General features: G+C 36.7%; 1 protein-coding gene across 2 annotated transcripts in view; it reads left to right on the top strand.

The window, feature by feature from the left end:
* ASCC3 (activating signal cointegrator 1 complex subunit 3) overlaps positions 1-10,897 on the top strand; it is a 266,716-nt gene extending 255,819 nt beyond the window's left edge. For both annotated transcript variants that reach the window (XM_027632616.1, XM_027632609.1), the window contains exons 38-42: positions 1,397-1,548; positions 2,060-2,210; positions 7,964-8,170; positions 9,997-10,172; positions 10,269-10,897. In XM_027632616.1, coding sequence (XP_027488417.1) covers positions 1,397-1,548; positions 2,060-2,210; positions 7,964-8,170; positions 9,997-10,172; positions 10,269-10,416 — 834 coding nt within the window. In that variant the 3' untranslated portion in view covers positions 10,417-10,897. The remainder of the gene's footprint in view (positions 1-1,396; positions 1,549-2,059; positions 2,211-7,963; positions 8,171-9,996; positions 10,173-10,268) is intronic.
* The last annotated feature ends 3,156 nt before the right edge of the window (positions 10,898-14,053 follow it).

Raw genomic sequence — 14,053 nt, 5'->3', positions numbered from 1 at the left:
ACTGAACTCTCCTAACACCAAGACAGTATTTAAAGTGTTGAAACCATTCAATATACCAGATTCTTTCCTTGATTTCTTTAAAAAAACATTTTAATCAAACTCCAAATTTCCTACGTGGCAAACTACCTTTAAATACATGACTTTCTACTGAATTAGTGTTGTAATATGAGAACCCACACTTTATTGTGGTCATAATGGTATTGAAAAACAAAATAACCAAGACAACTAACATCGCATCATTTTCTTCACCAGCTGAAATCCTTCTATAAGTCATAATAATTCTTTCAATGTACTCTAGACAGAGTTAAAAGTGTACCATATATTTGAATAACTGCATTTGCTATTAAAAAAAAATAAATGTTGAAACTACAAGTTCATGTTTGGTCCATTTTCCTTTGGAAGAATTCCTGAATTCCCTTTCAAACTAACAAAACAGAATTTAAGTGCAGTCAAGAAAAAAAAACTTGCAGAACAATTTTTTCATGTGCAGAGAGCCATTCACAATGCAAAATCCATAATGAATTAGCTTTAGAGCTTTATGCTAGTGTTACTTATAATATACCTTTTATTTGTAATGCCAAAATATGGGACACAGAAGTGGAACAGAAACTCATGAGACATGGAAGGCAGGATGATTGTTAACACTTTGAAGTCTGATATAAAGCTGGATAGTGGTTTTTTCTTTGCTTGTGTGCTTTGGGAAAGTACATCCCTCATTCTCAAGACATTCTCAAGCCATTTAATAAGCTTTCTTCAAGATTTCAAGTTAGTTGTCAATGCTGAACAGAACCTCAAAAATGCTCATTAAGCTAAATTTTAGTGGTTTTATCTAGCCCAATTCACGGAATTTTTTTAAGTCCTTAAGTTCCAATGGGAATAACTGCTAATGGTAAATGACAAGTATTAATTTTTGAACAAATGTGAATATATTGGTAGTGTTCTTAAATAGTTCAAGGATTTTTGAATAATTATATAATTCTGAGACAGCTGTCATGTCAGAATATAAACAAATACTGCAGTTAATTGTAACTACTTCTGTCACAGTAAATGTTGAGATTTATTCTGTTCATTCTGTGTTGGTTTATATAAAAGAGCAGTTATTTGTAAGGAATAGATACTATCTTCTGTTCTCACCCCAAAAACATGGTGTAAATTACCTTCTGAAGAGTTAGAGTTGTTGTTGATGATGATACAGGATTTAACTCATCTTTTTCAAGGTTGATTCAAAAGATGTCTACTGCCATCATTAAGGGTTGAAATAAATTCCTATGTTGAAGGCCTAGAAATCCCTATACGTTCAACATTAAATAACCATGCTCTTACTTGTATGAACCAGGTACACAATTATATTTGCATTCTTTTTTTTTTTTCTGTAATATATGTCTCCTTTGATTAGGCAATGCTGGATGTTGCAGCACATCATGGCTGGCTGGTGACTGCTCTGAATATAACCAGTCTGGTGCAGATGGTGGTTCAGGGTAGATGGATACATGACTCTTCCCTGCTTACTTTGCCCAATATAGAGCTACAGCATCTTTACCTTTTTCGGTATGTAATTCCTTTAAGCATTAACAGTTTTGCAATTTCTTTTCACTTCCAACTGCTGATTGTGTTTGAATGTCATTGTTGTGCCTGAGAATGTTCATTAATGAATCAGAAGCAGAACTCTGTCTTTCACAGTGATGCTTTCCCAAATGGATTTTCTGTTTCTGTTTTCAATATTCATTGATTAATTAACCCCCACAGATTATTTTGAGAACCGTGATTCCAGACAAATTAACAAGAGATCACTGGAAGGGTTCCAAGTCCTAACAAATCTAACTCTGTATGTTAATTATCTCTTTATTTTAATCCATTATAAAACTACATTAGTATCCTTCTTAACATCATAGATAATGCTAAGCTCTATAGATGCCTAGATGATGCAGTAATTAATGGTAACCAAAAATAAATGACCAGCCTTTAATAACAGAAACCAGTATTGAGTTATACCACCAAAACAAATGAATACAAATGTTTGCTTTCCCTCCCTGGGCATATGTTTTTCTGTCTGTATCAGGAAGTGGAGCCAAGGCCAAAGGAAGAGTGTGCATGGAGGTTACCAAGGACCTATTGAGTGTCTTCCCGAACTAATGGCTGCCTGTGAAGGAAAAGAGAATGTTTTTGCTTCCATTTTGGACAGTGAGTTGCAAACAGCACACATTTCACAGGTAACAGTTTCTGTTCATGATTATTATCAATGTGATTGGAAAGGAAGAGTACTTAGGAAAAGAAATACTCTCTCTCCCTCAGTAAATATCACGTGATGTTCTGTATGAAGTGCAACACATCATTGCTCTAATTTCAAGGTACTGCTAGCTTTACAAAGGTTCTTCTCTGCCTGATTTTTTAATATTATTCTCATTAATTCCCTGCTAACCAGTAACAGAGTCTGGTTTATGGCTAATATTACCACATCTCTCTGCTCTAAAGATGCTTCTCTAGGCCGTTCAATCTGGCTGAGTGTTATCCACCTTTTCATAGCCAGCTCTGCACTAGGAATACATGCATTGCAAATGTCATCATAGCTAGTTTCTGAAGTGGTCTGTCAAACACCCTTTTTTCTGAGAATACTCTTAGTAAAGGATCCAGCACTCTCTGTTTGAAACAGAAAAAGGAGATGAAAATTTCACACTTCATAGGGGAGAGAAAAAAATACTATTACAAAATGTTGATGCTGCTAGAGTCTTATTTTCAGTTTGATTTTCAGTTTGATTCCCAGGAAAGGACAGCTATGTTCCATAGCATTCATCACATGCTAAACCTATTGATTTGAAATAAATGTATGAAAGATGAAAAGTTCAAAAGCTATACTTCAAATGTTTTTTTTATTTGAATATTTAAAAGGACAGCAATATGTCCTGTGTTTGACTGTTCAGCTTCAGTTAAACCTTTTTCTGGTATGCAAACAAGAAGAAAAGTACTTAAATGTCTATAACAGACATCTGCATTTGTAACCAAATTAACATCAAAATTTTGAATTAAGAAAATATATTGACATCAAAAAAAGGCTTCCTTTAACAACAGATTTCTAACATAATACACATTGATTTCAGTCCAACTTTTAGATGTGATAAAAAATTAGAACATTGTTATAATTAGTTCAGGGAGAACTCAGAAGTAAACTTACTTAATTTATTTGCATAAATTGCCATTCTGTTATCTTTAAAAGCAAATGCAAATTGGTTCTGTCTGATATGATGATGGTTATTTGGCTCAAAAGTGCTTCAATTTGCGTAGCAATCTGGTGTCGTCTCTGCAGTGAGGCGATCCCAGGTAACATACAAATCCTGAATTATTCCAGAAATTAGTATGTTTAAAGCATCAATTTAAGTGCTAATTGCAGTAGTAATGAGAAAAAGCAGTACTACTGTGAGATTTGCATCTACTGCCCCATCAGTATGCCTGGAACGGCTGCTGACTGGCAGAGGATTTGGCTGCTAATTAAATAATTGTATGCATGGCAGTGTTCTCGTCTGATTCAATAGATGAAGATTAATCCTCAGATAAATATGTTTGGCTGGTATTGAAATGTCTTAGCAGTTTCTTCAAAAATAGGTTGCGTGTATGTGGTGTGTACACTCACACTGTGAATGACTCTATGCCTCTATATGTCTATGTTTGTAAATACAGATGCATGTAAGAGGGAAGAACATACTGTCTTGGCATCACATAAGAAGAAAGTTTTAATTCCATTAGCTAGGAATGGCCATACTGGGAATAGCAAAGCCATGACTATATTGTGTAGGTCATTACAAATATGAAAAATTTTATACCAATACATTATATTCTTTGCAGTACTTTTTTCAGGAAAAAAAAACTATTGTAGTAACTTGCACAGGATTAAAATTCAGATTGAGACTGCCTGATGGGTGTCTTCATATGTAGAGTCTTTCAGTGCTCACAGAGGCAGGGGCCAACCAAGAGAAAAATTCTTCAATAATGAATGCATCTGTATGATCTGTTTTCTATAAAGAAAGAATATCAGAGTACAGAGTGTAAGCCTAGCCTTCTGGCACAAACACAGAGTCAAATAAAGTGGTAAGTATACCACTAAATTGCCAAAAACATTCTTTTCCTAACAAGCCATTTACTTCTCACTGAAAGTATAGTGAACTCTTATCTTAAACCTGTTACTAGCAGGAAACTGGTGAGAACTGCTTGAGCTTTACATAATTTCGGGTAGACAGGAAAAGGAAGAAATTTCACATTTGGAAAGAAGAAAATGTCTTGATAATTAATTTTTAAATAGCATTCTTGAAGCTGCTCATGGATTTGGAATATTAGGCTAGATCCTGGGGAGACAGATTATTGGCAAAAATACTAATCATGTTGCCAAAGGTTCATGAAGAATTTCTCATGTGATTATGATTTAAATCTATGGGCTTGGTAGGTAAACATATAGTTTATATGTACATGCACATGTTGGGCCTGTTGACATATTTAAAAGGAGGTAATGTGTGCTTTTGGCCTCCTATACAGCAAAAAAACCCAGTAAAATTGTTAAAAAATAACTAAGTGACTTGGGAGCCTGAGTTTAATTTTCCAAAAGTTAGTGTTATAATTCTAAACCTCATTGAAAGTCAGCGGGGCTTTAAAAGCTGGCAGCCTAAATTCAAAAGCTTCAATTTGTTTCATTTAGACTAACCCCAATCTTTGGTCAAAGCTTTATGTTTGTTTCAGTGATTCATTCTGAATCATATATCTTTAACAAATCTTTTCTAGTTTTGAGTCACTTAGACACAAAGCACCTTTTAAAATATTAAGTTTATACTGATATTATTGAAAGAGAACAAATAAACTTCAATATTGAAAATAAATATTATCCCTACCATAGTATTACCTACTTTTACTCTGGAAGTATCTGTGTTCCTATAATCTTCTTTCATTTTCAGCTATGACTACGTGACTTTTTTCCCTTGGTGAGAAAAGCATTTCTTCATTTCTCCACATTGCATGGATGATAAAAAGACAGCCTACTGTTCATACTGTACCAATGATCAAGCAGTTCTAACCTGGCCTTTAATTTTCAAATACACAAGGCCTGTAAAATCAAGGAATCATAGAATCCTTTAGTTTGGAACAGAGCTTTAACGTCGTCAAATCCAACTGTTAATGACCGGATGACATATTACATCTACTTTCTTATCTAATTAGAAAGTTACTCAGAGTTGCTTCAGTTTGCACTGTGAAAGCTACATAAGGACATGACAGCCTTTGAGAAATAGTCTGTGTTCAGGTTGTATGGTATAAACCAACCCAAATCAGTCTTCACCAGACTGTGGGGAATATTACAGGTAATTCTACTAAAGGAGTTCATACATTGTGATCTCTACTGAAATTAGACTTCGTTCTAACATATTTGTAACAGGTCTTGTCCTCTGAGAGAGTACACATAAAAGTTTTCAAGTTAAATGATATCTAAAGTATAACAGAATATTAGGATGCCTCTCCTGAGCACAGCAGAAGTAAACTGCTTAGATGCACCGAGACTCTCACAGAGTAGCTCTATAGAGTTTCTACAGTAAATTTCTTCTTAAAAACCTTTACATTAAACATAAAATCATTTGCCAGTTGAGATGTTACAACTCAAGTTGTCATCCAGTGTGATCTGCTGGAGGTGGTTTAAGTAGTCTTTTGTCAAATGTATCAAAATCCTGGCAATAATTAATTCATTAAGAATGTCAGTGTGTTTTTTAATCCTTCTTCAAAGTGCTGCCTTTTTTCCCCTTTTCACTTCAGAACTGGGACAGAGGGGGATATATTTTCACATAAAGTTCTAGCTGTTTAGTTTCTGTTACAATTTTTCTGTCCTTTCTTAGCTCAGACACCATTAAGAATATCAGTGCAATTCATCCATGTCCCCTGCTTTTGCACTGCCGTTCCTGAGCATTCACAGCTGGCCCTTCCCACCTTCTCCATTGAACAGACACAGCTGTTCATGCAGCACACGGAAGAGGAAAAAGAGAGAGAGAGAGAGATTAGTTTTTAGCTTAAATCAGTTTTCTCATTTGGTTCAGCCGGGCTCTGATAATGCAGCCATTTTAATCCAAATAAGCCTATGCTGCAGCCTAAATAGGCAATCCTGCCCTCCCCGTGCCGTTTTCACCTCCCCTGACCCAGCTCACTGCACAGCTGCACAAACGCTGTGTTTGGTTCAGGCAAGGAGGTGGGAATGAGCATCTGGGAACAGGGGAGGAGGAGGGATCATATCAACCCTGTCACTGACAGGCGAAATGGCCTGTAGCCAAGTGGCTACATGAATGTTTGTGCCAGCAGGGGAGGAGGCTGAACCAGTTCTTTCAGTGGCACTGGAGCTTCATACTTATTCAGAGTCACAGGATTAGAGAATATGCTTCCACAATCGGCTTTATGCTGATCTAAGTTCATGCTGTCACCAAAATGATTAGCAAGATGATCCATCTAGGTGCACAACATACCAGTGATGCCAACATACCAGTGATGGAGAGGGGACAGCTAGCTGGTGGGGAAGACACTGGAGAGAGGGACAGCACCACCGCAGTGCAACCTTAGGTTGGCTTACCCTGGCTACTGTATCCCTAATTATGTATCCATAGTATCCATATACTGTTATTGCCAGCATGTCTGGTGGCAATGATGTCTGCAAGAAGCAAACTGAGCTTTTATTAGGGCTCTAGGCCTTCCAGCACAGAAAAAGTAATGACACATCAAGCACAATCTAAATGAAAATACATTTTGTTGAAACACAAGATGGTCAAACTAATACTTAAAAAATAAAATATGTTTTAGTCTTTTTCCAGATAAAACATTTCTGTTCCATGATAGTATGCAACAATGCCTACCCTCTTCATTCCCACAAGTTCCCATTTTGGCATCTGATGGCTCTGTACCAAGATCAATATTCTTCTTTCCTCCTTCTACTTCCCACCCTCTAGCTTTCCATATATGCTGATTCCTGTTTTGTTCTGGGGGTGGAGGGGAACAACAGCAGGGCAGAGGGTGGTTCTTGGTCTTCTGGGTTTTTTACTCCAGTGTCAGCCTCATCCATCTTTTTCAGCCACAGTAAGGCCACAAATCACTGCCTCCATTCCACAGCCAATCCCATGTATTTTTCCTAACAAATTTCATTGAGTGAACATGCTGATTTTCTTTTTTACTAAATGAAAGCCTGCATTACTCCCTTCCATTTTTGTCCCAGCTTCTCAGAGATGCTTTTCCTTGTCTAGTAGAGACCAAAATGAGAGAGACTTAGGGCTGCATATTCAGGATGCCTTTTTAAGGTCAAGAGAGTGTCATATTCAGCTACGCAAATTGTATCCTCTTAACAGTTCTCTGCACAAGGATAGAAGAAAGTTGAGGACCTGTTGCAGTTCAACAGAAACCACAGAGACTTAAAATTCCTCAGGAGGACACCAAGAAGGAGAGTTCATGAGAAAAACTTAAAAAAAAATAGGGATAACTTTGGATATGCAGTTGAACTTTTGGTTAATTATCTGAACTGATCCTCTGAACTCTCTGAGGTTTGCCTATTGCTAATTAGCACTGCAGTGGCTTGTTCTTTATGGATTATGCTAAGGAAGTTTAATTTAAAACTTAATTATACTAGTTTTTAAGTGGCTTATAGGGAAAAAAAGTACTTTAATCGGGAGCAGTAAGGAATTTTTCCTGTGTTCAGACATTAGTGGTCTTAGTGAGGCATGTGTAACGTGCTTGAGGAGTTTCACGTTTGTTTTATTTGCTAAGAAGAAAGTCACATAAGAGATTAATGAAAAGTATTTTATGCTTATGATTGAGAGTCATATGATTACATATGATATTCTAATACACAATAAAATATTAATATAGAATAAATATGTGGACTGCACGTTGAATTGTTATTGTTACAGTGACAACGATTGTATAGATTGTCCTGTAATGCACAGGGATCTGTTTTTTCCTACAGGCTTGGAATTTCTTGTGCCGTTTGCCAATTCTAAATGTCAGTCTGAGCATTAAGGGCAGTTGGGATGACCCGGTTCAGCCGCAGAATGAAGTACCTGTTCCTTCTTTGACAACAGACACACGAGATGAAAAAAGATGGATCAAACTGCATGCTGATCAAGAGTATGTGCTCCAAATAAATCTGCAGAGAACCCAGATGGGGTATCAGGTAGATTATCATTTCTTTCCCAAGTACACAAGTGTCCAATAATGTGTTTATATTATCAGTGGTGCTTTTTACAGTATAACAGGGTTTTTTATGGTTTGAGTATTATTTGAGTTATAAACACTTTCAAAGGCTTTTCTTTATTAGTAGTGAAGCAAATGTTTATTTTCAGGTTGCAATAGGATAGTTAATAGGCTCTTAAGGTAAAATCCTAGACCAGTTCAAGTCAATGAAAAAAATTCAAACTGGTTTATAAGCTTCCCGATTGTATTCCCAGGTGCGCCCAAACTGCATACCAGTCTCATACCTTTAAATATGTTTCTATTCGTAACACATCCTCAGGCCTTTACTGAGGATGTTTTCCTTATATTTTATACTTCATGCTTTGTTGAGCAGCTCCTAGAACAACTTTCACGTACAATTCTTTCTCACACCTGCACTTCAGTCCCACCCCTTTTCCCAGTTAAAGCACATCCCATTGCGTCTTGGGCTGATCACCTTGCTGGGCCCTCAGCAGGTGTTCATGTGCAAAACCACAAACTCCAGCAGCTGCACAGGTTTCCTCCTGCTCTGCCTCCAGCAGCAGAAGCTTGAGGTACCTACTTGTCAGCTCTTGGAAGAGTTAGACCGTGCCTCGTGCATTCACACTGGGCACTGCTGGCACTATAGCTGTCACTTATTTATAAATGCCCTTTTCTGTCATTTACATACCATGACTGGCATATGGACCACCGTGATTATAGTTTTGCTAATTAATTTTTCTAACACTTCAAACAATTGAGAATTATAATTACCATCATTTTTGTTAAGATATGAAGAAGAGCTCAAGATACAAGTGGAGAACAGTTTTAGATGTTACTTCTGAGACTCTTTAGACAATTTCGTTTTGATAAAAATAGTAATGGAGATACATATGTTCTGTTGAAAATCCTGAAGTTAAATTAGTCAAGAATTATATTTGAAAAATATTCTTATTTTCCCAAAGACTTCTTGTCCTGACTACAGCAGGTTCACCATAACTGCAAGGGGAAACTGTCTTATTTTAGGAAGGACAAAGATTCAAAGCTCATCCATACATCATTCTATTTGCTGTGCCAGTTACCGACAGAGACTTTTCCTAGCCAGAAGCCATGGAAAAGAGAGGAGCAGAAGCATTTCATGCAGTGATCACTGTTTTATAAACCTCTCCTACAATTTGATCCCTCTTTTGTAAGAAACAGCTGGATCAAACTGTTTCTAAAGCTTCATTGCTGTGGTGGTGCTTTTTCTTCTGTATAAATCTTCAGAAAACCTTTCCCTCTACAAAACACAAAATGAATGCTGATTGACTGTGCATCATTCTGTCTTCAGCTTCCAGCAGTAAAGTCACTGTCTTAAAGAATAACTAAAATAATCTTTCCTTTTGTTATGTCAACCTCAAATAAATACTACTCGTGCTTTTTTTCCTTTATATTAATCTTGAACAATGTTGTTTAGCTTTAAATAAAGACACTAGGTTTACAATTAACCCTTCTGCAGAGAATAACATTCAAAATATATTAGATTAAATTACAGAAAGGGAACCCTATTTCCATTCAAGTTTTAGTAGTTTACAAAATAAATGGAATTGTATCTCATATTCTGGATTTTTATCTGTGGACTGTGATTTTTTGGTTTTTTTTAAACCCTTCATCTAGAAAGAAAAAACAACAATATTTTAGTCTGGCAAAATTATAATCTTACATAACAATTCATAACAATGTGTTTTCAAGGTGTTTTTCATTCAAGGAAGAATGGCATTTTGGAAAGGATATTTCTAGTTTTCCTAAGCTGTTTCTTTTCCCCAACAGGGAAAACAGGACAGTAAAGCAATTGCTCCTCGATTCCCCAAAGTTAAGGATGAAGGATGGTTTTTGATATTGGGAGAAGTCGATAAAAAAGAACTCATCGCCCTGAAAAGAACTGGATATGTCAGAAATCGAAATACTGTTTCTGTTGCTTTTTATACTCCAGAAACTCCTGGAAAGTATGACAAGTTTACAAATTAAGTTCTCTTAATTATTATCTTTTCCGAGTAGTCAAGACCTAATTTCCAAAGTAACAATTTGCTTTTACCTTTTAGGTGTATCTACACACTGTATCTCATGAGTGACAGTTACCTTGGCTTGGACCAACAGTATGACATTTACCTGAAGATTGTGCCAGCAAGTACTTCAGCACAAGTCACTATGGAGGTGTCTGATGCCATGAGTCATCTGTCTCTGAAGTAAGGCCATCTGTCAGTCAGAAGGCCAATCAGTCAAAAGAACTGGTCTTGCAACTAAGACATCTGGTCATTCTGGGACATCCAAAAATGCATTTGCCTTAGTGGAACCAACTTCAAACCTCAAGACAACTAGGAAATTGAAAGTGACTACTGTATTGACTCTGATGACACAGAGTTACCCACAGTGGCCTTACTCCTTTATGAAGATTTGTCTTTTCTTGTTTCATCTCTCTTCTTTGGGAAGTCATTTTGTTAACTGAATTTTAAAACATCAAAATAAAAGACCAACCGATAATGTAATTTATGCAAATTCAGGGCTATCATCTTCATTTTGAAAAGTGTTCTATAGCCTGTGTATTAATGGCATTTAAATAGTCAACTTTTTTAATTTATAGGGAAAAATACAAAATTTGATCTAAGAACTGCTGAAAATATTGATGGATGTGTTATATTTCATGTTTAATAAAAATATGCCCGTAAGAACATTTTGCATTGTATTTTTATGTGCAAAATATGAGAGATGTAGTAACAAAGTCCTCCTCTTATGCGTAGTACATTTTGAAGATGATAATCTAAAGGAAAATTTCACATATTTGTATTAATTATATAAGCAGTAAATGGGGTTATAAAGGCAAGCTAAGTAGTATAAAATATTTCCAGTGTAGCAATGATGCAATTTATATAATTAGATAATAATTAAAGTTTACCCTTTACACTTATGTACATGCATATATATACACTCACATATATGGTACAGACTTACAATTTCCTGAATTTTGAAGGATTAGGGCATATAAAACTGAGAGTCCTGTTCCAGGGCTCAGTGATAAAGTGGTTGACTATGTTCTGTAAAAAAGAGAGCATGAGGCTCAAAAAATGGGATTTGCAACAGGTGGCTTGAAGAGCTCTGCCAGGCAATAATAGGTACTGTCTGAGAGTTGCCCAGCTCAGTGATAGTACCTGCAAGACATAAATCTGAAGGGAGAAGGTAGCAGCATCTATCTGCTGCAAAATAAAGTGATGAGTCTACACATCCTGTGGCCAGTCCTCAACCTTAAGAGGATTCAAGATGCTGACCAAATAGTTGGAGGCAGCATACTGCAGAAACATCAATGCATCTTTGTTCAGATAGACTAGACCTTAAACTGAGTATTACTGTTTGCACTTGCTCAGCTTTGCATTGAGCTGATAAGGATTAGCTCTCTGAGGGATCATTTGGCTATCTTTTCCATTGTATTTCACCAGATGAAACAATACAGCAGAGTTGTTGCCTGAAAGCTTCACAGAAAAAAAATACACTGGTGATGCTGCACCCACATACAGCATGTATACATACAGCAACTCACACACAGCATGTCTGAGTTTGGGAGGGACCTCTAGAGATCCTCTGGTCTAACCCCTCTCCTCAAGCAGGGCCACCCAGAGCTGGTTGCCCAGGACCACATCTCCAAATATGGAGACTCCACCACCTTCCTGGACAACCTGTGCCAGGGTTTGGTCACCCTCACAGTAAAAAAGTGTTTCTGGCTGTTCAAGGGGGACCCTTCTGTGTTTCCATGTGTGCCTGTTGTCTCTGGTTTTGTCACATCTTCCATTCAGATATCCATTGATAAGATTCCCCTGAGCCTTCTGCAGGCTGAACGGTGCCAGCTCTCTCAGCCTTTCCTCATGTGAGAGATGCTCCAGTCCCTTCATCATCTTTTTTGTGGCCCTTTGCTGGACTCCTTCCTGCGTGTTCATGTCTCTGCCCCAAACTAGACACAGTGCTCCGCTAGTGTGGCATAACCAGTGCTGATCACCTGTCTCGACCTGCTGGCAACACCACACTGCAGCGAGCAGGAGGCTGGCTGATTTCAGAGTGTCAATAGTTAACCATTAATTCATTTCATTATATCCAGCACCTCTAAATTGTGAGAAGCATTTTTAAGATAATCAATTCTGTAGCGGAGTGTTTTCATCACCTCGTGATGAAAAATTTTTTAATTTATTATTATAGGTAATATATTACCTATAGAAATGTGCCTAAGAAAGTGGGACAATAATAGAAAAAGTTGTGACTATATTTACAGCTGGCTAGATGATACAATTGCCACCTTTGCCATTTAGACTATATCAATATAATATAGTATTGTGTCACAGAGCAAATGGATTTTTCAAATTGGTAGGCAATAGTTTGGTTATCCACACAGTTTTTTAGTCCATTTTTAAGAGAATTGTATCATCTAGTCCACAAGTTTTCAAAGAAATTAAGTCCTTTCTTAGGAAAAATTCCTGGCTGAAGCAATGTATTGTCTCTCAACAATTTTAATTAATTAAGAAAAAGAACTATGCCACAGACAAACAACATACCAACATAGTGATGCTAGCTCTTGTTACTTCATAAATGTACATCACAGAAGAGTCTAACAGCACAGTAGTAGACAATAGCTTCAGTATTCTGTATTAATCAATTAAAGAGTTTCTGTAATGTCATTTGTACCATTTGTACTTTGGTTTGGAAATGCTGTATTTCCTAGCATATTAATTGCTTTTAGAAATAGTTTGATGAAATTTCAAATAACATTTTTGAAACTTTTTTCCCTTACAAAAGTATTGTATTCGTGAAGACAAAGTCTGAAGTAATATAGAATGAATTTAAGCAAATTGATTAGAATCAGTATTTAGCTGAAAAATCCAAGAGAAAGAATTCCTATCTTCGTCCCTCAAGAAAAAGAGGCTGTGGTATTTTTAAGACAGTTTGATGAACTAGTCCGACAAGCACCACTTCTCTGTGAAGAAGCTTATTTACTAATGAGAGGTGTTGAATTACCACTATCTTGCCTTCCCTCCACTCCTCACGTTTAGGGTAGACTTCCCTTTAGTTCCTTCCACTTCCTGTAAAAGATATGAAAAAACAGATAATCTTCAGAGGCATTATCTGTATTAGTGGCAGTAAATTATCATGGAATTACTTAACCTCATTGTTCTGTAATGTGGTATATACACTATTGTAGCCTATGTAGTAAGTACTAAATAGGGCAAAGAAAGGCAATACAAGCAAACCGTATATGTTTTTTCCACAACCTAAAGGTCTCCAGCTAAATTGCACATTTGGGCCTTGATTTAGTTGCTTACATGCAAGAGATCTGGTGCCATTTAGTATGCAATATCTCATCTGGCCTCTACATTCAGCTCCAGAAGAACATGCACTGGCAGAGGGCTGTCAGCTGTGAAACAGTGCTGTTGTGTGTCACTCTCTGTGCATGCCTCAATTAAACTAAGTAATCTGCAATAGCATTAGATATCTACATTCAGGTAACCAAACTGAGTCCCTATCACTTGTTTAGTCATAAGTATGCGGTTCAGTTTCTTATCTCCATCTAATGAGATTTAAAATAACCAGAGACATTCCAGCTGCCACTCCAGAAGACAGGAAGTCTTTCATGTGTCTCTTCTATTGTCTCCACATCATGGGGGCCAGTATCATGAGGTGGATGCTTAGATACTCAATTAACTAATCAAGCCCATGCTATTTTGTAAGTCAGAAGAAGCATAAGTGTTTCAAAACTCTCTCTTCCAAGCAATTTTATGAGATTGGAGAATTCTCCTGCTTCATGAGAAATATTTTCTGACAAAAGGTTTGGATGTCATAGGATGCCTAG

Source organism: Corapipo altera, unplaced genomic scaffold (assembly GCF_003945725.1).
Source record: "Corapipo altera isolate COAL_440 unplaced genomic scaffold, ASM394572v1 2b, whole genome shotgun sequence".
NCBI lineage: Eukaryota > Metazoa > Chordata > Aves > Passeriformes > Pipridae > Corapipo > Corapipo altera.
The sequence above is the reverse complement of the archived record's forward strand: the minus strand, read 5'-3'. Positions and strand labels throughout refer to the sequence as shown.